A 27078-nucleotide genomic window follows, 5' to 3' on the forward strand; every position below is an offset into this window, starting at 1 on the left:
CCTTTCCCCATGTAAATAGATACTCTTAGAACATCAATGGAAGGATAGAAGAATATATCATTTTGGCCATACACATGCGAATAGAAATGAGGACGCGAACTCACAAAATTACAACATTATTATACTTTATTTACTAGCAGTATTTGAATAAATAAAAACAACGTTTTGTCGTTATAAATAAAAATAAACAAGAATAACGAAATACACCAGTATTGTTAGATTTCTATATATATATGTATGTATGTATGTATGATGATCTGAATGGTAGTTATCAGTCACTTGACCACGATTAACTCCGATGATATCAGTCAATTATCTATATAGCTATATTTTAGGTAATGACGATACGTTGCGGGGCAGATGTATCTACTGTACAGAAGCGTTGAGTTCTACCATGGATATGCTTCTCTTCATATCATTTTATAGTGTTTTTTTTGGCATCGTCTCTCAACAATTAAACAGAAACCTTATAAGAGCCTTATTTCTATATGCCGAAATTAAAAGCCAAATTCACTGTAATCCCCACCCGAGAGATTTGCTTATAACACGAATGAGCGATGTGGTAACATTTTATCAGGCTGATTAGCATACGTTCCAATTACGCCGTCAAGATTATATCATTGAATCTTTATTTATTTCTATGAAAAAGTAAAATTCAATGACTATTTGGTATTTTTTTATTATACTTCCATTTTAAATTCGGTCGTTTGAAATGCGTGGACTATGTTCGTTATGTACCCTTTAGTTATCCAACGCATCTTATATTGAGTGGTCTCTGAAGGTCTGTAAGGATCGCGGCATCTGGCCGACAGAGCGCTTATCTTCAGCGATTCGCGAAGCCTACAGTGACCCAGTCGTCGTAACGACATCGTATTGTTGAAATAATTTTACTTCCGCGCTGAAATAGCTTAAATCGCTTTCGCTGATCTATTTGCAATGAATGACCCGTGTAGTCGAGCATAGCACCACGTACTGCTAAATATTTAGGCGCTTAGTTGTTTGTTGCCCGTATAAGATTTGCACTGGGTGTTAGACAATTCTATTTTATTACTATTTTGTCAAACAAGGTCAATCCAAATCTGTTACAATTGTTCTATGACCCTGTTTAGCAGATGATCGCTTCCAGTTCGCTTCCGATTATGTCGTTGTCTCGTTTTAGACTGCTTCAGTGCTTTCATAATTTTACTAGAGATTTAGGCCATTTTAGCCTACTATTAACCCATTACCGCTTGCGGCTATGCCGGTATCTCGTGATGAAGCTCACCTTTACTTTTCGAATTCCATCCTAATGTTAGGTTCGTTTACTAAGCAGTTTGAAAACATTCATGTTTTTCAAAAATGATCCTGCGTTTTTTCTTTTTACGATTAAACAAATTACGATTAAAAACGAACGATTAAAAAAATGAACAAAGATTATGTCTTTTTTGATAAACTTAATTGCACTCATATTCTAGAGAGGCCGAATTACTAAGCGATTTTCTAAATTTTGCGCCGTTGTAGGGCCTAAAAAAGGTCACTTCTAAGGGTATCGTATGTTTTAAGAAGGAGTTTTTGTATGTTTTCGCATTAATCGACTTTTCTCAAAAATGCCGTTTTTTTATCATCAAATTTGCTTGCCCGACGAAGCCGATAAGCGAAACATTACCAAAGTTGTTAGCGCCATCTTTGAGGTGGTCGGCGTATACATCTCTACACGCTCACTCGCACAGGAACATTGAATAGGATCACTTGTTTTGACCACTTACCTCGTCCATTTCTATACACAGGCCTAGAAACAAGGTCAACTTCCTGCCTTGCTGTTATCTCCGCCAATCTGCCCGCTCTCATTTTCCTTTAACTCTTAAAACGTATGTTATTTATTTACAGAAGAACTAAAAACGGTTACCTGTTTTGCTAGACACCTGCCGGCTTTTACTCCCTTTACATACACCTTACGCCTTGTGCACACAACTGTGTAAGGCCTTTTTCGCACCCAGAATATCAGGTAGCACGCATGAACATTATGAATCATGGGAATGCCATTAGCTGTCCCTGTCTTGCTTTTCTTGAGATATGAAGAGCTCCTGAAATGATGAATTTCAAAGATCGTTTCCTGTTGCCTCCAACACTCCTACCAATAATCCCGTTGCATCCTGAACCTACACACACACACACATACACACGCACGCCTGTAATAATTCCTCAGGATGTGAGATTTCTCCTATAGTTTGTCCTATCAAAGTATATATATATATATATATCCTTTGTTTGCAGATTAGGCTATGCATTTCTATGCCGCAATATTAGTAGCAGGATTCTCATGATTCCAAAGCAACATCGTTCACACATGTGGCAATGGCCGAGACAACGGTTATCCGCACCTGACCACAAGGCGCACTTCTATAGCTAAATCTATTTTTTAAAGTTGAAAATATATGAAAATGATACTATAACATATCTATTTCTTTGAAAACAATAGATACGATTATAGGTGTTTGCAATATTTTTGACCTCCTCCGAGAAATAGGCACGTTACTTTATTACGAACACAGCACTGAAGGCAGGCAAAATTGAATAATAAAAATTATGCCAGTAGTAATAATACTGGGTTATACGTATCGGAGTGACTAGGTGGTAAGAAGCTGGAGATGAAAATCGCTTCGACAAATCCACGATAGCTGATGGCTCTGATTAAACTATATGATAGGTTACTTAAAAACTACCAAACACGCCATTTCAGCTAAAAGTTATTGCAAAATCATTAGAGAGGGCTTGTTTTCCAAACTGTGGCTCTATCTTTCTTCTACCATCAAAATGAAAATAAACTGAGAAACCATATATGAGAAAAGTGTTAGGATTTTTTTCGGTAACTTTTATTTGCAAGCATTTTTCGACAGACGAAAGTTTCGATAATAAACTTCTACTGTGAGTCGCTTATTAGCATCGTCCGTGTTAGTTCATTATACATAAGCAATTTAGACGAACATAGTAGTAGCAGAGAATGGCTGTAATACAGGTTTCAACATAATTCGGGTGTAATTACATCTTGTCCATAGGACTTTCAGATAATAGATTCAAAGTTTATTCAATGTTTAGTCAAAAATTACCCGACGACCCGATGTTATTGCCGATGCAGTTGCTATATTGGTTTTTTCTCGAAGCTAGACAGTGGTACCCTGGTACAGAATCGCCGTAGCGCCATTCCGTGCCATTGTCGTGTGCGTATGAGTTACGTGGCTTGCTCGAGCGTAGTGACAGGACGTACTTGCGGAATGGATCGCTGTGTGTGTAGTCACTGTGTGTCGGGACCAGCACGCTGGAACATAGCAAAAATTAAAAAAACAAAAAAAAAAACGCTTCTTATTGATCAGGTATATTCGTTGTCAATTTTGCACTTACGGAGCTCGATCATTGTCGAGAGTTACGAAGCACGCTTTCAGTCCGTGAGGCGCGGCTATCGTGTTCATCAAAAGGTGCTTGATACTGGCAATGGAACCTGTTCCTCCCTTAAAATACGGGTAATAATTATTTAATTCTTCTGGATAGTGTAGAAGGGAACGCGTACTATCGCTTCCGCCCAACAATGCTCTACTTTTGATTATTTACGAGTTAGTTCGTATATCATCTCAAAAGTACAGTTGTATTTTTTTTGCCTCTTACATTTTCCACATACAATGCCACCCCACTGCCGTCACGTACTGGGTCGAAACCAGCATTTTCGCGCTGTCCAAGAGACAGTCGAATGCTTACGCGATAAAATTGCCCCTTATTACATAATTGTATGTATACTGTACATAAATAGCAAATGTAAGACTTGCGACATTTATTCCATCTAATCATATCGTGCGAATGGATCGTTTAGCTGAAATACCCTGACGCCTAATAAACAGTCATAGGATCAGGTTCCAGAAGCGGTATATCCTTGTTTTAATCATATGAATGGCTATCATAGTATGATCGACAGTATCTCATAGCCATATTGTGTTAATAACGCAAATAGCTAGAAGCAAACCTTTGTTCGTTAACAAATGTTCCCGGGTTTAATTGTACCGAAACGTAATACAGATCGTCTTTATTTAAGAAAATGATCAGCGCGCGCAAAATTGGCACTTACTTCCATGCCAAAAATCTTGCAATTCGCTTACCCCCCGGGGTAACGGACCGGATAACACTGCATCTACAGCTTTAGAAAATTTAACTTAAGCACATCGCGAATGGATGAAATGTTCTCTGAGAATCGTAGGCCTTTTTAAGAAGTAGACTTCTACAGCTTGAAGGTCTTGCCAGCGTTGCGTCTTGCTAAAGCCGCAAGATCAGGTTATACATACGGGCGGAACGCTACCGTGGCTGTCTTTGCAGTGTATGCCTTGAACTTCATGGGCTGATTAAAGATGGCCCTTACGTCCTTACATTTCAATACCTTAGGTATATGTTCAAACATTCAAAAAAATAAGTCGCTGCCTATGGTATAGTCTTTAGTAGAACACGTTTAGGAACAGATATTTTTATTTACAAACCTAATCGTCTTTGCCTGTTGAAATTTTTCAATTGTAAATAAATAACGCAGGAACAGGCGTTTGTTACATTTACGAGAGCTTTACACGATGCCCCCGAAAACGATGTTGGCTTTTTCTCGTATCGACCTCAATCAATATAGGACCCAACCATATTCGAAACGATATCCTGAAATATCGAGACTATCAAAGTTACTTTGTCTATCTTGCAAATGTGGAGCTAATTAAATTAGGAAAACCTAATGCAAAAAGGTTACAACACAATCGATCGATTTGGACAAAGTTCACATTGACCGCGCTGTATATCGTAGATTGAATAGACGGAAAAACAAAGAAACTACGAACAGGCATAGGCGGTGGCACCGCAAAACGTTACGACTACTAAAACACAAACGTGTTTTTTTCATTCTTTATGAGAATAGCGACACGCTATCATCGCTAATTCGCATTTACACCATTTTGTTTTTATGAATTTTTGAATCTCTAAAAACTCCGAGCGACAGAAAATGAGCTACGCAAGCTACTCCGTTTATTTCGCTGTTTCGGCACAAATGACTTAACATCAATTCGTTCGTTACATAATTCAGCCTTTAAATGCAAAACTCGCGATGAATCTATTATGTCAGGAATAAGCGATATTGGGGCTAGGAACGGTCACGGCTTCTCTAGGAATATGTTTACTATGATAAGTACACAAAATCCATACACTCATATAAACAAGCAATTTTCCTGCCGAAAAAGGCCTCGGAAAAACGATTTCAAGGTAAATCGAGATATGTTCCGTAGGTAAGTACTAAAAGGCGGCAGAGAAAATAGACCGATAGGAGGACCTTAGCAATGACAAGAGCATGTAAATCTACGTATCAATGCATCTACCTACCTATTCTGTACTTGTCGGAGATACTAGCTGTCTGGTTCTGGGCTAGACGATGGTGGCTGGATTTGCATACGGGCTCAAGCCCCGGGTGAGTAGTGCCCAGGTGGGGGCCGGTTTGTCCTTGGACAACGTGGCCTGGGGCTCCGATAGCTGTAAGCGTTCGTTCGAGAACATTATTCGGTTTCGACGAAGCGACATCGACTAGAACGTGAGCCCGATTCATCCGCAGAGCGGTCCCACCTTCGACTACACCCATAGCGCCACCTTGCACCTCTGCAATCGAACACATGAATATAATACAGGAACAGACAGACGTACATCAACACAAGAGCAACATCAATTACAGGATCAACAACAAGAGGCTAACAGCAACAACACCATTACCACCGACGACGACAACGATAACAACAATAATAACAACAGGGAACAAGAGGCGCGAAATTAGCAATGGGAAAAATCACAAAGAACAGGGATATGAAGAAAACATCATCGGCATTAATTGAGAACAACGGAAGTCCGCCAGAGTAAGACGCAAAAAGAATAAAGCCTCGGCCATATGCTGTCATAATTTCACCAACCACTTCAACAAATCTCCGCAATCAATACAAATAGCAGACAGTCTTCCAACTGTGGGAGCTTCCTAGCTTCAATATATTATCATATATACATTTTCAGTACGTAGGTATTTTCTTAGATAAATGTATGCACTTAGTTAAGTTGGTAAATAACTTTCTCTATTCACACAAATTATGCATTATGGCATTGATGTACTGCCGGTCTCCTCCAAGCAGGGCTTATTAGTTCACTTCAACTGGCTTCTAAATAGAAAAGTTACTCTGATAACGTACAGCGCGTCAGTATAATCAGATAAGCAAGCGCCAAGAACTTCGGGTGGCGAAACGTAGTTGAAAGTCGTTTTTACAGCCATCGGAAGCGAGGAAATACTGAAGTTCATAACATGTTGTGGATAGCGATATTGTTGCATGCGGCTATTGCGACGACTACTAAATACACAATTGTATATGTACTTCAATCTAGGACTATCCGAATATTACACCACTGACTACAACCATTTAAGGAAACAGACTGGAATTAGCTTAAATAACGTTTTTCCGGGGTCCGGAGCGCTGGTAATACGCTGCGTCTACAGTCTCGTGGACGAAACGCCTATAGGGCTTCCTAGCTTGTAGAACTGTTTGTAATCTCGACTAGCGAGATATAGCCTATGTTGAAACATTGATTTAACTACCATGGAATAAGGACTGTTGCAACCGAAAATTAACCTATTTTTCCAGACAACCTTGCTTAAGTTAGTGGACTATCGTACGGTGAACTAGAGTAACATCGGTAGCATTCATACGAAGTATCTGCTGTGTGGACTATGTGCAGATTACTTAGCCCCTAACAAGTTATTGACAATAGTTTGACCGTCGTATATATATATATATATACTTTGAGATAGTATGTGTTTAGTCTAGCCGATTAAAATTTACCTCATTTTATTGATACAGTGTGGCAAGCAAACAATTGACTTTCTGTAGCTCGGCTTGGACACCGCGAACCCATTTATTGAAAGACGGAGATGACTGCTCTCCGACAGGGCAAGTTGAACCAGTCAAATGCTTTTCAAGGCCCATGGCAAGGTATTGTGTTTTTAAAGAGCTATTCAAGCGATATTTAGAGCCTGTGTCTTGTCTTGAAAGTGATGCGTGCATATAATAACGCCTGCTTCTTTTTGTTAGCCAAAAAAATAAACCATCGAAAGCGAGCTTTCAAGTGCAGTGCGTTTATATATCATTTCATTAAATAAACAGACCATAGTTATGCATGCACAGGCTGTTGCGCATTGTAAGTTCTCCATATGTGATGACCGACGACAAAAAACTATCCTACAAGATAAATACACTCTGCGTTCACCGCCTTCATTTACACTTGTATAATTCGTATGACCCGCTTTGATTTGTGTGTCAATAGAGAATCAAATGTGAGATCAGAAGCGATTGTTTGCGGCTGATGTACGCCTATATCGTTAGCATCAGACAGCAGGTTGGCGGCACCCCAATGGCACAAACACAAGACTAACTTACCCTTTTGGGGGTACGCATTTTGGGTTAGCTCCAATACTCGAATACAACAAGAGTAAAACAGAACGTATGAACTATCATATAAAACTTTATGGTGATGTGGGACACAGGTGGAAAGTTCAGTAAACGAGAGAAATCATTTTTGCTCGTAAATCACAATGCGTTATTAAGAAACTCCGTTCTTATATACTGACGCAGATCTAAGCGCCATCGATAACATAGCGAACACCAATAAAAATGTCGTTGTAACTACGGGCTACATATTTCGCCCATATATAGTTTCGTCGTGTTGCGTATAGCATACGAAGGACATTAGGACGTCCACAGTCGTGCCTGGGGGCACTGTAATGCTTGTAGGAGCTAGACTGATGGCCATGGGTAGCTCGACGAGAAGCCCAGCTGAGTTCAATCTAATCCTGTCGTGCTTGCGTTTCTGCCAATGCTAGATGATGCTACATGTGTACACAAAACCAAAAACAGTCAGCGGGGAAGCAAAACTGAGCGATGCGCGCGTTTCACGCCTTAAGACAAATGCAGGGTAACGTGTTTAAACGACGATATGAAAAATACGGAAGAGAAAATAGATCGTGTCGTACGCGATACGTCAGTCCTGCGACAAAACGGAGCGTCCATTAGTATTAACACCAACTTCACTGGAGCATACACTTGCAGAGGTTACGGACCTTTATTTTAATGATAAACGCTAAAAAAAAGTGTATATAATTATCTATTTTTTATTAGTTGTTTCTATCCAAACTTTTGAAGACTCACTTGTTTTCAAATCCTCAAAACTACTCCAAATCTAGCCGAAAAACGTGCTGCTTGTAAACGGGAAACCAATTCGAATGAAACAAAGACCTAATCGATATCCATATACAAACCGGCTCACATAGAACATATTCGTAAGACGCTAAAATTGTTACTGATATGCATTGAAAAAGTAAGATGTCTGCTGTATGAAAATAGGCTTATATCATGATTGGTCTAGCGGAAGCCTGAAGCAGCCGAACGCTATTTTTACTACCATTCGCAGTTTGTTCAAATCCACTTTCAATAACAACATTTTGATTTGATACCTTTAATAGAATTAAGTAAATTAAACTTTAAAGCTAAAGTCAGCTTATGGAAAAGTATCTTCTGCTGATCGTAAGTGCTTCAGTGTTCCGGTAACCGAAAGTCGTGCTAAATCGTTACTACGTAGCGTGAACGCAGCTTGTCACGCTACTTCTGGCAGCACGTTTCAATGATATCGTTCCTTCCCTTTCAAGACAACCTATTTAATTGGTATTTCAGCCAGAAATAGATCTCTAGCTTCCGGCCTAAACAGTTCCATGAAAAATATACTTTTAAACAATTTAGGTCAAATAAATGAAAATTACGTAAAAGAAACGAAGGCCTTAGTAATTAGTGGAAAGTTAGTAGAATTGCGCATCTATAATGACTTAGATGTTTGCTGGCCTAAAGCAGAAACTAATCCTTTGGCAAAAAAGAGAATCGAATAAACTTTGTAGAATATTCAATTGAAAATTTTAACTAGGGCAAGGCATGATTGTAGTTGTAGATGGCGTCACATAATAGAGACCCAGCAGATCACCGATTGAACTTAGCCAAGTTCAAGGTCATGTTGTCGAGGCGCCGTACGTTTTACTGAGTGAAATAGAAATTACTACAAACTATCAGGCTAACAAAAGCTACCTGCTATTTTGGACTAGCCAATGTAAGTGGGCAAGTTTTTTTCGTTTCGAAGAAAAACACCTTTTTTCCTTTGTTCGAGATCAGATCGTACACATATATGATACCTATCTAATCCCATGACTTCTATACCTGGGGATGTGATGACGTCCCAACGCATGGATTGATGTTGAGTCTGGTCAATTATGCCTTTAACGTCACACCGAGATCTATATAATGCTCTGATGTTTGAAAAGTTGAAAGATATGAAAGCTTGATGAGCTCTAATACGTTTTAGCTTCTTATAGACTGATCTGAATTGCATTACACGCATAGACTCCATCCTTTGCGGTTGATTTTCTTAACCAAATAACTAACACACTTCAAATGTCTCTGAATTATCAGTTGTATTTTAGCAAGCAATCAATGTCTCGCTTCTAAAACTTCTAGAACTTCTGCTTACTTCTACTCGCAGCTAAGCCCTTTCAATGGTGGAAGAAGATCAAACGAAGCGGCAAACTAAGCTTATTAAAAAATTATTGCCTTGCCAATATTCTATACTTTCTAGATATTCTATAGCAGAATTACTTTTGAAACGATGGCTACAGTAGCATCATGTCGTAACATTAGCGTTTTTCTCTCAGATCCTTCTCCGATGCCTTGCCATCTTTTTATCTGACCTGCCAATTTAAAGTTATTTGGCAAGAAAAAGGTGTTGCGTTTCGATGACAAAAAAAAAGCTATATTTCTATTGAAAAATCAAGATTTTAGCCAAGATCCACTGGCTAAATCAAATGCTCGAAAAAATAACGCGATCGACAATCGCTACGACGCCTGCTCTGACTGACTGACTGACTGACTGGCCACCGTAAAAGCAGACTCGATCGGTGAATGTGACAGATTCAACAATCGGTCATGCTTTCAGACCGTTCTGAGGTGACAGGTGGCCAACGACGCTACACTGTGACACCAGCAGTAGAGGCAGGATGAGGCCCACAACAAGTGCGCGAAGCTCTGCCAGGCGCGCGTCCGATGCAGGCTCGAAATCAGATTACTTATTGGCCATGTTTGGTATCTAAAACAGCTTCTTCGTTACGAATCAATAAGATATCTGATACTGTCAAAGCTAGCGGATGCAAAGCAAGATGCAATTAATGGAAGCCAGTGGGAAAGGGGACCAAGAAAAAAAAAAGAGCTCAAGAACAGCCAGGTGGGGACGCGGCTCGCACCTTATCCAACTTAGCAAAACGTTTGACACTTGAAATGATCCTTGCGACTCTCTCAATTTATCCCTTTAAGCTCATTAGTTCCTATCTTAACGATTGGTGGGTATAGATTAGGTGAAAGCGCCTTATAAGATAATTACAGGCACATTTTTCCCTATAGATGCGTTCCCGCTACAGTCAAACGCAGGTAGCTTTTTTTCTTTCACTTAAGGTTCTATTGTGAATAGCGGTGCAATTTACTCTCCGATTGGAATACACTGTGCTTTTATGTGCAATAGTAGAATTTTAGCTTTTTGTTATTGAATTCTAAAGCGATCTGTGTTGCAGCGTGGGCCTAGACAAATCGAAAAGAAATAAATGGTCTACCTTAGGAAATTGCCAGCAATTCTCATACATAGAGCATTAACGTATAGAACGCAAGTAGCGCATATCAATTCGTATGTACACAAACACAAATCTAAGTCCAATTTAGCAAAGCAAACGAATCCGCTTCTATTCTCACTTAGTTACCTGTGAAAAATCAATATATCTGAGACACACAAATGCAAGATATTCAATTAAACACGTTAGTTTAACGTTTCGATAATCACCAGCCGATGTTATACGGCATTGTCCCGATAAAGATGGATACTGCAAATATCCATATCGATGGTAGGGTTTGCTAGATCTGGCAAATTGGGTCTAAGATTCCTTTTTTTTTTGCGGAACCCGGCAGAAGACGGTGACTGCTCACAGAAATCTGTCGACAGGAATATATAATACAAAGAGCTAATTTTATTACGTCTAATATAAACACCGTTCAAATAATTCATAATTGACGTTTACGACATCTGAAGGTTACAAGTAAGCGCTATCTATGTAAGACTGATCCGGTGTTTTACGGCTCGATAAACATAGCAACATATATGATAAATAAGATTCTATATATATATACACGTATGTGTGGATCGAAATCAACGTACGGGTTCCGTGGAACGTCCACTGCCTCCTAATTTGAACAGGTATAGATCAATAGCGGCCCACATCGCATAGTATATTTTTCAACCACACGAAAGACGTACTTCGCTAAACGATTACATCTTCTTCTATCGAACGATATGACAGTATCAGTCACGCCCGGCGAGTTAAATTCATATCTCGGCGTCCACTGGACATCGACAGAGAATGAGGGGTAGCGAAGAGTGAGTCTCACAGGAGATGGTTTACAATTCAATGGGTCATTGAGAGGCTTTAAGAGTTCTTGCCAGCAAGGTACAATATTATCGTATGGGGAGAATATCAAGATACTTCTCTCACGCAAAATAGAGCATACTAACGTTGTTTGCGGTTGTGATCGCCCCTTCCACAGCGGAGGATCCTTATGAAGGCAGCCCGAAAGTTATGGCTCATACCGCCGTAGATGAGCGGGTTAATTGCACTATTGGCGTATGCGAGGTAAGTGCACCAGAACGAAACTGTTGAAAACCAATCAGGCAACTGAAAGACATGTTGAAATAACGAAAAATAGGTTAGTAACGATGGACGAAATTATTTTTGTATCGTTTTATCGGTCGCCGCCAGCCGAAGTCCAATTCATTTGGAGGCAGGACGCCTATCATAAGTAATTGAATTACCTGAATACGATGGATGAGGCCGACGTAATGGTTTATGTAGCGATTCCAAGAAAATGTGTGCGGAATAAACTTCAGCCTCTTGCCAATGCATACTTTAGCCTACTTTGACATAAAATTACATTAGTAAAATGGAAAAAAAAATACACAAATTTCAGGTCAAAATATTTATCGGATATGAATTGAATGTGATTAATAAATAAGTGACTAAAATAAGCATACGAATCGTCACTAGATGACTGTATTATACAATGTTTCATCTATAAGCATAATATTTATCTAAAACAATAACATTTTCCCCGAAGAGTTCGACACGACGCATTTCCCGAATCATTTGTACCCGTCTCAGATACGTAAGGTGTCGCCTCCTTAATAATGACCTTCTAGACATTACCGATGTTCAGTCCAAGCTCCCACGTAGGCGTTGAAGTTTCACATAAGGCGGTTTCTTTCCTATCCTGAGTACTTATTGAACGCTCTCCTGCCAGATGCTCTACCATTTTAAGGGGTGCATTTCGACAGATTCGACAGATGCATTTCATGCAGCGATGTGCCATGCCTCGATATACAAAACCCAGTCTCTAACTATCCACCAACTAAGGCTGCCTCGTGCTACAAGCAGAGGAGCGATGGATGCACAAAATGGCTAGAGGCGTTTAGGTCTTCATGAAAATTGCAATAGTGAATTAGAGACAATTATTTGTTAGACAGCTTTTTTTTTTTTTTTTTTTATTAACATAAGTCGATTGAATAAGTAATGCTTTAGCTATGCCCTACAGGCGATATATATGTACGGACGTGACTCAGGTTATATATTGAACGTCTATTAATCGAAACAAGTGCTACGTTGTCCTCTCCTTCTTAAAAAACGTCCCTAAACTTAGGCTATAGTAAATAGGTGCGCAATCGGTACTGGATACTAAGCAAAAACGCCTGACACATGGTTATGTACCATTTTCCAGAAAGCTCTATCCGCAAGAATAAGCAATAGTAGTGAAATGAGTGGGTGTCAATAGTACTGTTCACGGCACGCTTCGGCTATATCCAGACAGTTTTTGGATGCCAGCGCGGCAGAAGAAATCTGCCTGCCACGACAATCTCATGACAGCTTCGTACAATGCATGTCTCAAGTAAAGCACACGTGTCAGTCCAGAAGACAACCGCGATCTACGAAAATATTCTGAGCCTTATTTTTTCAACGTAGCCCTAGCTATATTTACTGTGTGAAAAAATCATCGAGGACTTGCCTCCACTAGAAGATCTAGCCGGGGTGGATCTTGCTGTAATCATCTGGAGCCACCGCAACGTGCTTATAGGGCGGCATAGCAATACTAAGCACCTGTCAACGCCGAAATTTAAACCAGCAATCAGTACACGCACTCCTTTGAGCGTGTTGCCCGTCAGCTATACAGGCCACGTCGTCCTTGATTACTTAGTACTTATTCACCATATATGAGTTTTATATAAATAATGAAACATTTACAATAATATATACACCAAGAAAATCCACCAAGAGTTACAAGGCGAAGACGGAATATTGAGCCAATACGTTCGTCCTGTTCTGACTACATAAATCGCTTCTAGAAGTTATTCGAAGCTCTTGAATGTGACCTGCTGGGTAATAAAGAAGATGTTTCTGGTAATACAGCAGGCCCTTCCTGACACGAAGAAATGAAAGACGTTTAGACCCGCTCTCGAACTCACAACGCCCCACGTGTCTTACGTTTAGCAAATGGGCACGTTGCCATTATACCATTATAAGTACTAGGCGTTTTGATTAGGTGCTCAGTCCAGCTATACATATATGCTAACAACCTTAAAACATCGTGTAGGCAGATCGTGGTGACAGACTTTAAGCATGTCAGAAAGGAAAAACTATCTTGCGCGCTTTGTACCGAAGCGGCAGGACTCATAGTAATAGTCGACTGTTTATTAAGAAATATTGTTTAATATAAATCTAGCAAACGTTATAGATGGGTTAAATAAAGCCAACGAGTAGAGATACGAATCTTCGTTCACGAAGTTCGTCCAATTCACTCCGGCTAGATTATCGCTTAGCCGATGATGTGGGACTAAGTGTCATTAAGTTCTCACCCCACAAAGTATAATTTTCTAATGGAGTCCTGGCTACATGCTGAGATAGCAAATGAAGGACCGAACCAATCGTTCGAACTTTAATTACTAGTGCAATGTCCAACACATCCCATTGTTTTCCGCCGTCAAGCTGGTAAATAAAAGCCAGTTTAACAAACATCCGGACTAATCGTTTCTCAAGCATCGTAGAAGCTGGTCACCTTTATCAATGGCCTAAAACAATATTCGTAACGTAATGTAGTAGCACGACGAAAAAATTTCCCCTAAATGGAGGTAAAGCTACAGCTATATCTATTGATGACGTAAGCATGAGTGGCTCGTTGAAAACGTTACGCTTAGAGTTCGAATCCAGAACTTGAGGGTTGTACACATAGGACTCTATCATGATCGAATCTTCTTCGAACTGTTCACCGATCAAGTTAAACAAGCTCTAGACTGTAGCTTGTAACGGAACTTCTCCAAGTGGCTCATCATTCGCTTTATAACTAACAGATAAATGATTTATCGGGTTCTGCACAGTTCGTAACTGTGTGAACAGTAACTTGTCATAGACCTCCGTTTTTTTCCACTGTGACAAAACTGTAAGAAGGCGAGGCTAAACAAACAGCGAAATCGGAACTCTAGCGCCAATTGTAGAAACTACCGCGACTGCCGATCGCCACTGTTAACGAAGGTAGATTAAGGCGGATGAATAGTTAAAACGTTTTGTCGATACTGTTCGACAAGATGAGCCCTCGCATAGACGAAATTACTGGCATCACCAGAAAACTAAGGGCAACGCAAATAGACTCGTTAATATTTACTAGACAGGCCTTTACGAGGCAACAACTACTAAGACAGCAACCATTCATGCTCTAAATACTAGCCGTAATAAACACAAAAAAAGATAGATTGCGACAAGACGCTGTCCTAGGATGCCCTTTTGACGCCAAAAAAAAAAACCCACGGAAGGTGAATACGATTAGTGAACATAAAGATGGAAGCATGCGAAATATCCAATGGCTTAGTGGACCATGACGCGAATTCTCGAAAACTACGTAACTTTGAAGGAAACAATAAGGCTGACGAGAAAATCAAATTAGGAACCATAACAGTGCGTTCTACCAGTTCGAAAAGATGAAGCAAGACGCCGAAGAGATTAGGCACAACTGCAACAGACCTTGACCCAATTCAGTCGTCATTTGGATGGCTGGAGATAGCATTAACCGAAAATGACCCAAAAAAATATTTATATACAAAGAAAGAGCATTATAGAAGGTCGAAAAAAAGGCAACACGGCGCAGTGCTGGACGCTTTTAGAAAAAAAAAAAGTACTTTCGCATAAGGAAATATTTTCTCTAGTTGAGTCAAGCAAACACATTGACTCTAAGATATTATACCCGATCGAAGAAACATGTGAGTAGGACTTACCACGCGCCAGAGGAAAACTCAGAGCGCATCAGTATAACATGATGCGGACGATGTTGGAATACAAACCGTCAAACAGGATTACAGGCCTACATAGGATACGGCCAGTAACCATGAAAAACCTGGGTGAACTGAGACATGCATAGAAAGCGAACCGGTTCAATAACATCCCAAATGGAACAGATAAAGTCGTGTGCAAATCGAGTGTGCAAAGCGATTCCCGTCGAGGAAACACCCTAACAGCTTGAGTTAAAACACATTCAATAAGAACAGACACAAAGATGATAATGTCATTGTACTCATATCAATAGCAGTACTGGCCTGAAAACAAGGCCAAGTTTTCAGTTCTATTATAGCATACAATATAGAAACTAGCATGAACAAAGGGTCTGAAGTAAGATATACTCAACGGATACGGTATGAACCACTCCTGGATCGGGAAGACTAGGTGGCCGTATGAGGAAAATAGCCTAACTGCTTGCCAGCATGAGCATATGAATCTGAAACAAGGGATCAAGAAATGGGTCAAGGCACCCATGCAACTAGATGACTAGGCGTTATGCCGCTACCGCTGATTCCACAGTAAACCGGCAGGCTGCAACAGTATCCAGACTAACATACCTAAACGCAATAGCAACAGCGTCAAAAATTATCAGAAAGCCATTGCACAGGTGACCCCTGCAGATACCAGGACATCATATCGCGCTAGAATTTATAGTCGGAAACGTAATATAAATAAATATAAATGTAACCGGGACTGTTGGAGAAGGTGGAGATACAAGGTAGAATTTGGGTCTTTGCGGAATAAGCGTAGTAGTATACCAACGATGCCTCGGGGCCATCTTGACACTAATAAAAATCCTTGCTCGATACAGAACAACAGAATTGCGGAGGTGCAAAAAGCTATACAGATATTAACAAACATGGCTTCATTTGTCTATGGACGAAAAGTCTGGCTTGAGCTTCACAACCGTCGAATGGCGATTAAACGATTAAAAAAGTCTCGCAAGTTACAATGTAAGACCCCTAGCGCGAGTAACTTATGGTTACAGCAGTAACAGAGGGAACAAATGTTATCAACACTGGAAAGTAGACCGCTGTTTTCCAGCAGATAAACCTAAAAAACTGCAGACCGCTTCAGGGCCTGCAATTGCTTAGACATTGTTCACGCTCAACTAAAAGTTACGTAACGTACAGAAGCAATATATGAACGACCAGATTGGCGGTGATCCATACAGAACCTCTATATTTAATGAAGCATGAATTTGTTTATATATCAATAAGTGTAAGAAAGACGATAAACTGGCAATACTTTATCATCCAGCCTGTGACAAGGTTCAGGTGCGAACATTCCTAACATCGGAAAACCGTTCTTATTTGTGAATACGATTCGGGCTATGACATATGTACTGGGCTGCGTTCCCCCGAAAAAAGGGAGGGCACAGCTTTAGCAGTGCTTTAAATAGGAGTAAGAGCTACCTAGGTTCTACAACGAGAAAGTAAATCTTCCGCAAGAATACAGTTAAATCCAAATACGTTGTATGGATATGTGTTCTTGGATAACGAAGAGAATATGCGACGTTATACAGTATACTATTTCGGCATGTAGCAGACAATAGAACAACATTAATAAAAACTAACAAACTAAGCGTTAATATGACTTGGATTTAGAATACTGTCCTTTTCTGTATTATTAAATGGGCAGGTCCAGGGATATCATATTAAAGATCATGCATAAGCAGATACAAACACAAAATACCTGTGTATTTTGATAATAATTAATTCACTGTTTTATCATACGCACCGGCTTGTCTTCCTGCAGCCTCGTGAAAAGAACCATCACTTGAAAAGGACACCAGCAAATGATGAACGCGCCAAGCACGACGCACGCCATCTTCACCACCTGCAATAGCTCAACGCCGAGAGGAGATCGAAGGAGAAACAACACATCGTGAATTACTTGGTCAATTTAACGCTAGGCATGAAACATGCCTTTCATCGCGTTAATATACTAATTTCGCAGCGTTTGCGTGATAATAATACTGGTTTTGTACAGATACATCGCTAAATTATCGGCCTTATGCCAGCGTGGGGTCGCATTGGGTATTCGTGCAAAATTCTCTGTACTATGAAATCGAGGGAGGAAAGCCGGCACTTGATCAAAAATTGTTATGAGCCAATAGCTCTTCCGAGAAAATATAGACAAAATTGCAAGGCTACACGTCATATGTGTACCTAGCTAGAATTCATGAAGTGGGCGACGATGTCTAGGGAGCTAAAGTCTATTAAACATAGACCTGAAGGAAAGGCGGGAAAGAAGTCGTCGTAATTAGACGCAAAGTGTTATTTAGTTCGATGAAAATTCGAGATTTGTTGCATTGGCACATGGATACATTTTATCCTTACGGATTAAGTAAAAGTATGATACCTTTAAGCCAGCATCCTGAGTGAACTATAATCCAATCTTTAACAGGACAACAACTCGAAAGCTTGTCTAATGGTTATTTGAGCTGTACAAACATCTACTTAAGTATATAGTATATATTCGCTAGGTCAGTGTAGTTTTTTCCGGTGTATTCGGATACTGGCGCAGATAATGATGATAAGCATTCTCTTTCTGATTAGCTTGGTTCATTAGCTTCGTCTAAGTAGCTACCTAAGAACATTCGAAAAGCCCGATCTTGTTTTATCACCGATATCAAGAGATATCTTGCCTCATACGTGCTTTTGAAATCCTTCTTGACCTTGCACGAAAATAGTCTTAAGCAAATTATTTTTTTGAACACGTTGATTGACTTTGCTCCAACATTGATGCCGAAGTAAGTAACATCTAGAGTACCCTGATCTGTTGCTTGTGATTCACCTGAGGAACTGACTTTCCAACGTTTCTACACAGATAACGTTCGTATATTCTATGGAGCGTGAAACGATTCATGTGAAGCCCTCCTGCGGCTTGTCAAAGATCGCTTCGTGACCCATGTTACAAGCAGTGCTGGGCATTATCGTTACGTAATCGTGGTATCTTCCTTGATGCTTCACAGAGTACTCCTGCAGTCCTACGTCAGTCTTTTGAAAGTCTTTTTCTAAGTAAGCGGCCGGTGTGTATCAAAGAAAACTGGATTCTCGAGCTTTTCCTGACGGCCTTATATGCGGCCTTTGCCAAGTGGTGGCCAAGACATTTGTCTGTGCTTTTTGCAGGGCTGAAATACCCAATAACTGTTGTACCACCGCGCTCATGTTGCCCTGTGCCGTCTCCGATCCGAACGGATATAGAAACCTTTTGCTTGTTCTGCTCTTCAATAGTGGAGGGAGCGGGCAGGCCATGCCCTGTTTTCCCCGAGAACGAAGCTCGGTTTGACAGGCGATTTCACTGCTGTCACAAAGCCGCCACGGCATTTCATCAGAATAGCTCCACTGTAGCTGTCATAAGGGGAACAGCCAGAAAGCGCCGAAAAGGTAGGGGAGAAGATAGTTGGAAGAGAAGGGGGAAAAGGAGGCGACCCGCAAAAAGTAATCGGAAAATGTAAATGTGGTTCATAGGCGTGAAGGAAATATCCATTTGATTTCTAAGAGAGAATTCCGAACCTTACCATACCTGGTAATAAGGCCACGGAATAAGAACGAGGGGTAGGAAAGTCGCTGTTATAATATAGCACATATTGCATCTATATCATTATCTGTTTGCTTGCGTAATCGTTAAAGTAGATATATGCTTTAAGGAGAATTTTGTAAACTTACGTTAGATAATGATAGTGTTGCGTCGCAGCCAATAGCAGTTTATTTTATAACGCCAGCTTTATAACCCCTTAGCAATGCAGTTTGTAGGTACGTTCGAACGTAAAACAGGATAGTTTGCGTTCCTTTGTGAACTCATAACTAGGGTCACGATAATATAATAGTGTCTAAGACTCAATTGTAATTTCTTTGCAGCGCTACGATTCTCTGTGTCCATATCTATCCTCTCGTATATAGTTCTGGAAGCCTAACGGTGTTGCTATGTGTGCTTATACAATCGCGCGGGGATCTCCAACTCAAGGTCGCTTGGCTCAACCTGATCCCGATCCCGTTTTAATCAGCTGGATCGGTCTGCTGCTGGCGTTCATTAGCCAAAAATGACCACTTATGTTGTATGTATACCAAAAAAAACCAACCACTTATGTTGACAGCGTGTAGACACGTAGGTCAAAACTGGAACGCGATCTTTGGAAGGGAAAACTCCTGTAAAGGAAATTTTTTTCCTAAACTGGAACATGCGGCGCTAATAATTATTTCACCATATGGACCGTATGCACGCGTACTTTGCCTGACGGGTAAAGTATAACTTTATTATAAAATAATTAAAATTCTATTTTATTGTTCAAATGATGACAATTATTGATCTTCGCGAGTCGATTTCTTAGAATGCGTGTTAATAATAATCCTTGAAATTTAGATAATAAAATAACATTTTAATAATTAAATAATTATGCTGAAGTTTTTAAACTTCAAAATATAACTACTTAAAAACTTTTCGTCATGGTAAAAAAAAGTATTGGTTTAAAGTATAAGTTCGGATCTTTTATTTTATGCCCTCGAAACGCCAATGGAAATGCTGAAGTGCTGAAACAAGCTTTACTCGTGGGCAGTATTGTTGTTATTCAACGTTGTCTTCGACGCGATCGGGTGTCTTAATAGGACTTGAAATATCGTAGATTTTTTAGATAGATCACAAGTTGATATCACAGGAAACGCTTAACGTAACTATTATTGACGCATTTTATACCGGCGCAGTAAGAGTGATACACGTCTTCGGCGATTTGGTGTATATCCAGCCCCAGAGACCGACTGCCTCAGCAGATTGTAGTGGAGAACACAGTTATAGCTAGCTCGACTGGATTCGACGATAAGAGGCGTTGCCTAACCACTACAATCGCCCAACGGAAATAAATTCTGTTTTCTCTCATACAAAAAGCGCTTTTGTCAGTGAATATACCACCCAACAAGGGCGGCTTTGTCAACTGAAAATACCCAGTATTTTCGAAAACACGCATCAGCACTCAGTTCCTTGCTATCAAACCTGTGTAATAGGTAACGTTTGCTACTTCAAGCACCGGTATGATGTAAGCGGAAATTGGCTGCCTTTCAAACCCACCAAGATACCGAGTCATGTCAAACGAATGACAGGTTTTTTTTTTTTTTTTTTTTAATCGTTTGGATTTGGGTCGATTTAAAAATGAAAAACAAGATTTCAGCTTTACATAGATAACTTTAACCTTTCAGGAAAGTTTTAAAGTAATTTCTTTTAAATGCTGAAAATCAAGTATGATTAATCAAAATTTTTGTCGAAATTTCGATTCATTATGATATGATCGAAAAGCGCGGTTCCGCAAATATGTATGGTCTGAATCTGTAGTACGAATTATGTATACGTATGCCCCACTGATACGTTCAACTGTCATTGCTGTACATTACTGCAATTGGATGTATGTACACTGATGGAATAGTTAGTTGGCAGTGGGGTAAGTCTGCTGTGCCTAAAGCACGTCGGACTAAATTTCGAAAATAACATAAAAATGATAGGCGATATAATGATAGTTCAAGACCTAAGCCTATAGAGGTCGAGCTACTGCCATATGCCTAGAAAGCATGTTATATAAGCCGACTGACTATCCTTGGCCCAAATTGGCTTTTGACAGCTTCACGTTCGATATTTGGTACAGTACAATGCAAACGTCTTTCAATGATAAAGCGAGCTCAGGGAAAGCCTTACGAATATTGCATTCGGGAGCCCGGCGGAACGTCCTCCATGAGAAGAACGGTCCTTTTCGACGACGTCGTCGGCTATGGCAGCGTCGTCTTATTCCTTTGATGGGTTTCATTGAGGCTCGGCTGGATGACTTGTTTAGTTACAACTAAAACAGTCGATGATCTTGCCGCTATTTAGAAGCAGTTGCAGTATCTTGTAGCTAGTATTGCGCTAGTCTTGGTTACTTGGAAGTATATCAACAGTGTATATAATATACAATGTCTTGATTTTTTTAAAAAGCCCAGTTGAATTAGTAGAGGAGCAATGTCTGTTTGAACGAAAAGCGACCAAACATGATCCCAGAACATCAATTTTGGTATAACCAGACTCTTACTTAACTTTAGATACATTTTGCCATCTTAGTTTATAAAAGACCGGAAAACATAATGTCACTTTATGTCGTCGTTTCGCCGGCATTTACTTGTAATCTTATATAGACACTCCAGCTGACTTCACGATCTTTAAAGAATGGAACTTCAATAGCTTTCTCATGAGTAGACCATAGGTTTTATAGGTAGTATACTTCTACAGGTATAATATCAGTTTTTTGCAACGCGTTAATGCAAAATATGCAATCTGTCGCCTCTGGTGGGGTGATCTTGCTGTAAAGGCCTAGGGCGGAGCTGCCAATGTTTACGTCGTTTGTCTGCATTCCATGTAAAAGTTTGTGCTTTCGTAAATAAATTTTGAGGCACATACAGCACACACGTTAGCAAACCCATGCGAGACTTACAAGGGACCTTAAAATGACAAGGGTCAAGCTTGGAAAAAGCGCTTATGATCGCGCGCCTGATCACAGAGGGAGGTTGAGTAGCAAACTAGTATAGAGAGGAACTGATGTTAGGGAACAACATTTTAGCTAGTACTATTTTATGTATGTGACACGCGAATGACAACTGGTTCCCTTAACACCTGTGGTATGGAGCCATCTTCGAAGCTTCGCGCAAACATGAACCATAACGGCTTAGTCAGCGCGGCGCAGTTCAGAGGAAATGATTGATAGAAGCGTATTAGAGGCTTGACCGCACTCTTTTGCGTGAAAGGGCCTTTGATAACTAACGTCCGGCCACGAGCTAACATTACAGAGAAAATGTTCAGTGTCCCGACCGAAATACTGATGATATCCACTGTCTAAATGACTGTAGATAGATTCGAAGATGTGCGCCAAGAGGCCCGCCTTATCCGCGCTGCTAGTATACGAATCATCATTATCGTTAAGTGGTGCAGCCTTGACTTGAGAGTCAATGCACTTTTAGTATTACAAATGTTGACACCTTACTCCTTAATGCAACAATGAATTCCTACGAGTGCTTAGATTACATTTTGGGCAAAATGTTGGTATACCTTAACTATATTCACAAAGGAGTACGTGTAAATAAAAAGGGGTAAAGTTGTTTGTAAACTGTCCCTCAGCCGAGCTAACATGCTAAAAGAGCTTACGCCAGTCTATCACAGTAGGATTAATAGCGATGGCATAAAAATCCTACGTTTGATAATTTAGCCCTTTCCAGCTTGCCCTTGCCCCTATATTCGAGATCCACATGCAACATGCAGTTGGATTATCTGGCCATAACTAAATATTCGATACTCTTATGTGTTCATCATAAACTAGGACCAGGAAAAAAAATGCTGAAATGCTTTTTTACGTCCGCAGCTGAACGGTCCAAATTCACTATTTCTCGGGACCGTTTAATAAATGCAGAGCCGGGTTAAATATAAAGCAAAAGAACATTTGTAAGTGGCCTTACGTTGGAAACTACACCTACCGTAATTCTTCTCCGTAGTGACGCCATTCCCTTGCCTGGTCCTTCTCTGTCTAGGGGTAGATACTAGCATATGCTTCGCCCCTAGCGACCGTACACTCCAGGCGGGTTTTTTTTTGTTTAAAAAAAAATCATTGTTACTAAAATTCTGCAAATTTCACTTAACATACACCCCACACATTTCTAGCCGGCCTGGGCATTCCAGTTTTCATTACCTTTGTGCTTTCACTCAAGACCTCCTTGACGAATGACTTCATTAGTACTCGCTGAATTTTCGCAGCCCTTCGGTCTTCAGGGAATAAAAACTCTGCCAGCGAGCATTGGTTCTCGAGAGTAAAATATATTTGGCCTTCTGAACTCATCTCTTCTTAACTGGTTCTCACTTGTAAGTTCCTAAACGACTGGAATATCTACTAGCTAAATTGCACCACTTGGCAAACGTTTCATAGATATATTGCCAAAAGTGAGTAGAATCCCGTAGCATCTGTGTTGATTTTTTTTCTTTTAAGCTCAAATGAGCCATCGAATTTTCATCGAACCTTGTTGTAAGTGACGTTTATCTGATTAGTGTACTGATCCACCAACAACGCCGTTCAGTTACACACTTATGGGAGAAAAGAACCACTGAAACAAGCGAGCATTATTATGTCACAATCTTGCCTTGACCACTGACTGTGACTGGTGTAATGCCTAGCGGAAATGCATAAGACTGCTGATACCCAGCCAGAGTCTTAAAAGAGCATTAGGCCACACTGCTCTTCCTACCGAAAAACAGAAGTTTTGCGCCCTCTCGCTCATTTTACGGAAAATCAATAATTAATTTGCCTGGTGGATGTGAGTCAGGCGACTTTGGATCTCACCGTTAGCGTAGACGTAATTCAGGCTAATCGTTAGGCTAATGTCTAACCGTTAATGTCAATCACAGATGCGAACGCAGCCCGACTTCTATTTGCTTCAGACACGTACTATCTTTAGAAGCTCTATTTTCGAGTCGAAGGGTCTTTAACGAAGGATATGAGAGCGGAGAAAATATCTTTCTGAATAGGTAGACAGCCTGCTTTAAGGCAAAGTCGAACGAAGCAGCAAAGTCAGGCCGAACTGTCAAATAAGAAAATATGTGCGACCAACATCAGGCAAGATTGTCTAGTGCCAAGTTTTTGGCTTATAAGGTCTAGCATCCAGTTAGCTACGAATAGCTTTAGAAATAAGCTTCCCTGTAGGGTTGTTAACGATACAGGTTTTCTTAAAGGCACACGATACACTACGAGGAGGATCGCACGGATTTTTAATAACGATATTATTATTATTATTCTTGTAAAGTTTCTGTTAAAGTCTTATTGGAACTTGTAGGTTCGACTGAATTTCGTCAAATAGTATTGACTTAATATCCAGCCAATTTCGTCTACTGGATAAACAACGCTTTTTTCATTTTATTCACAAATAATTTGTTGAAAACGATTGCCGTTTAAATCGGCTCGACGTAGCCGCTTGAAGGAGTTTTTTTTCAAGATCCTGACTGCTTTTAGAAACGTCTCCGCGTTAAGTTTGCAATGCTACACTCTGTTCCACATTGTTGGATCCATACTTGCGGGTGCGTTTAAATTTCACTACGCCATTTCGTTCCAACGCTGCACTCGTTCCGTCCTCATTTGCGAACGAGTGTTTGCGACTATCCAAAAAAAATATGGCAGACAAAAGCAACGAAAAAAAATGCACAATTACAAAGACGTGGCGTTTTAGGCGAAGGGTAGCAGCTTTAGCGAAAATGTCATTTCAGCTGTGTCAGGGGCAAGAGGTCCGTCAGATGGCTCTGTCAAACTAATTAGTCCTCGTTGTGCCGTTGCGTCCTATTTCATCCTGTTCTGAATAAAGCTCGAAGCGAAACAAATAGAATGGTACACAACAGCGACAGAGTCAAAAGTAACGTTGCCGTGAGATTACTGCTTGATGATAACAACACGACGACAATAGCTATTATGGTAGCATCAAGAGCGAGTTTAGGAGTAGATGGTTTCCTTTTGGGCACAAAAAAAAGGAAAGCCACCAGCTATGATGGCACACCGACGGTGATCCTGGCAACACCGAGACCGTCCGATGCATCGAAGCGCCACGTACTTCGGGTTTCGTCGAGGTGCTTTTAAATGCCGCCACCTAAAGCGAACTAGCTGACTCGAAAAGGCCCTAAAAAAGCTGCCTGAAAGAGAGTTATCCTTTCGCTATAGCTAAAAGCTTCTATTCACGCAGAGTGCCCCATTTCAAGACGCATTGGACCGCTAAATCTCACACTAGTTCACGTCCTGCGAGCTTTTTAATAACGCTGTCAAACCTAAGTGCTGGAAGGTACAAGCTCGGCCGGGCGGAAACAGCATCTGTTTATTACCGAGTTGGACGACTCGACAGCGATTATCATTGCCAATTAATGTATTAAGTAGGGTTGTAAGTTTTAGGATTTAAGAAAGTAGTAAAAAATACGTGTCATGCCGGTTGCTTATTTAAGCTAGTAAGGAAACTGACGCGCTGATTAATTGTTATAAATACATTACGCCGTTCATGTAACAAACAACAAATACTTAACAAAACAATATGCCTTAAAAATAACCGTACTATCAGTTAAGGCAGGTTGCCAACTTCGTCGACCTTTCATCTAGTGATAATAGTACGTCTCGAGATGTTAATGAGGCTACAGCCTAGTATTCATATTCACAAAAATAGACCACAGCATCCGATAATAACGATTCATGGAAACCTTCAGTGCACAAAGTTCAGACCGGGAAAGACTATATATTTTACATTCTGTTGTTTAATAGATACCGCTTCTACACCAGATACTGGCGTCGATATAATTAAAAGACTGTTACTCGTACTAACTGTATACGTAGACGTAACGGAAGCTCATCGGTATTTCGTCGTTCCTGATTTTTAAGCATGTGGAGCTCACGATAGAGAAGTTCCAGAAGTAAGGCAGGATCAATGCGATTGCCATGTATGTAAGGTCCGTAACAGCTCTGCAAGCTATATTCTCTGGCAGCAGAAGCTCCCATATCCTACACGCACCACCTTTTTTTATTTTTTTTTTTGAGGTTAAGGGCAAATGCATTACGCAGGCGGGACATCACTGAATTGTGTGTTGTCCGGTACTGTGGGACTCTCACCCACTAAACCCTGAACCCCTTTGTCAGCTTGGGCCATGGTTCGGAATATGTTTGATATTGCTTCGAAACCATGACTTGCAGGAACGGTCATTTCATCATCCTTCCCTTTGAGCCGTTCCAGTCATGCGATTAACACGCTCTACCTAGTATGCCAATATAGATTGAAAGAATCGCGCTTGAAATCAGTAGACAAAAGAGGAAAATAGTAAGGCTTAGGATCGAAAGGAGAGAGCTTGCAGAGAACGCGACGCTCAGGCTAAACGAGCAAAAATCAGGGCACTGAAAATCACCATCGCCGCCTACGATGATGAAAGCATAGGCTGGCATATACTAAAGTCTTCACTTCCGGAACAGCTGTTAGGCGTTACGTTACCTGGCTAGCGCAAAACGAAATATGTGTACGCATGCTCGAATTTCAACTTAGGCTATTTTGAACTTGTCGCTAAGATTAGCAAACAAACAAACACGCTGGTCACTCAGCTCTTGCAGTACATATACTTACCCGTTTACGTGCACGGTAATGTATCGTTGCGGCTGTTGAATTACCGTTTGAATTGAGCGTAATATCTGGCCGGCCTCGCCAAAGAAAATAGACGATCATCGAATACGAGATCGCCATGATGAGGACTGGTAGAAAAAATAATGTTACAGTTACTGCGATATAATAGATGGTTTTATGAGGTTGTGAGACAACACATCGCAGCTGTTCGGGGTTCCAGTGAATTTGCTGCGGCCATGATTCCCCACAATACGTGAGCTCGACGTCGGTCCACTGAAAGAGAGAGACGCACAAATAAAGCATTGTTTATTACGTAAATGGTACGTCTGTAATATCTATATAATGCTAACGTTATTAATACCTCTGTCAATCGAAACCAACTCATATATTCGAAAAAGTTCCTATTCCAGCTCTGCT

The 27078-nt window shown here is 40.4% G+C and overlaps 1 protein-coding gene across 2 annotated transcripts; it reads right to left on the reverse strand.

Moving 5' to 3' along the window:
- Positions 1 to 103: 103 nt before the first annotated feature.
- On the reverse strand, positions 104 to 26934 carry LOC111262617 (substance-K receptor; the record flags this gene model as incomplete). 2 transcript variants are annotated; one of them, XR_002681734.2, is given in 6 exon segments in its annotated part: positions 104 to 2138; positions 3087 to 3295; positions 5374 to 5643; positions 11668 to 11827; positions 17267 to 17365; positions 26665 to 26934. XR_002681734.2 is itself a non-coding variant. In XM_022837006.2 (5 exon segments), coding segments are annotated over 5 exon segments (954 nt in total), but the record flags the coding sequence as incomplete, so codon positions are not given.
- Positions 26935 to 27078: the final 144 nt, after the last annotated feature.

Source organism: Varroa jacobsoni, unplaced genomic scaffold (assembly GCF_002532875.2).
Source record: "Varroa jacobsoni isolate VJ856 unplaced genomic scaffold, vjacob_1.0 scaffold_681, whole genome shotgun sequence".
Taxonomy (NCBI): Eukaryota; Metazoa; Arthropoda; class Arachnida; order Mesostigmata; family Varroidae; genus Varroa; species Varroa jacobsoni.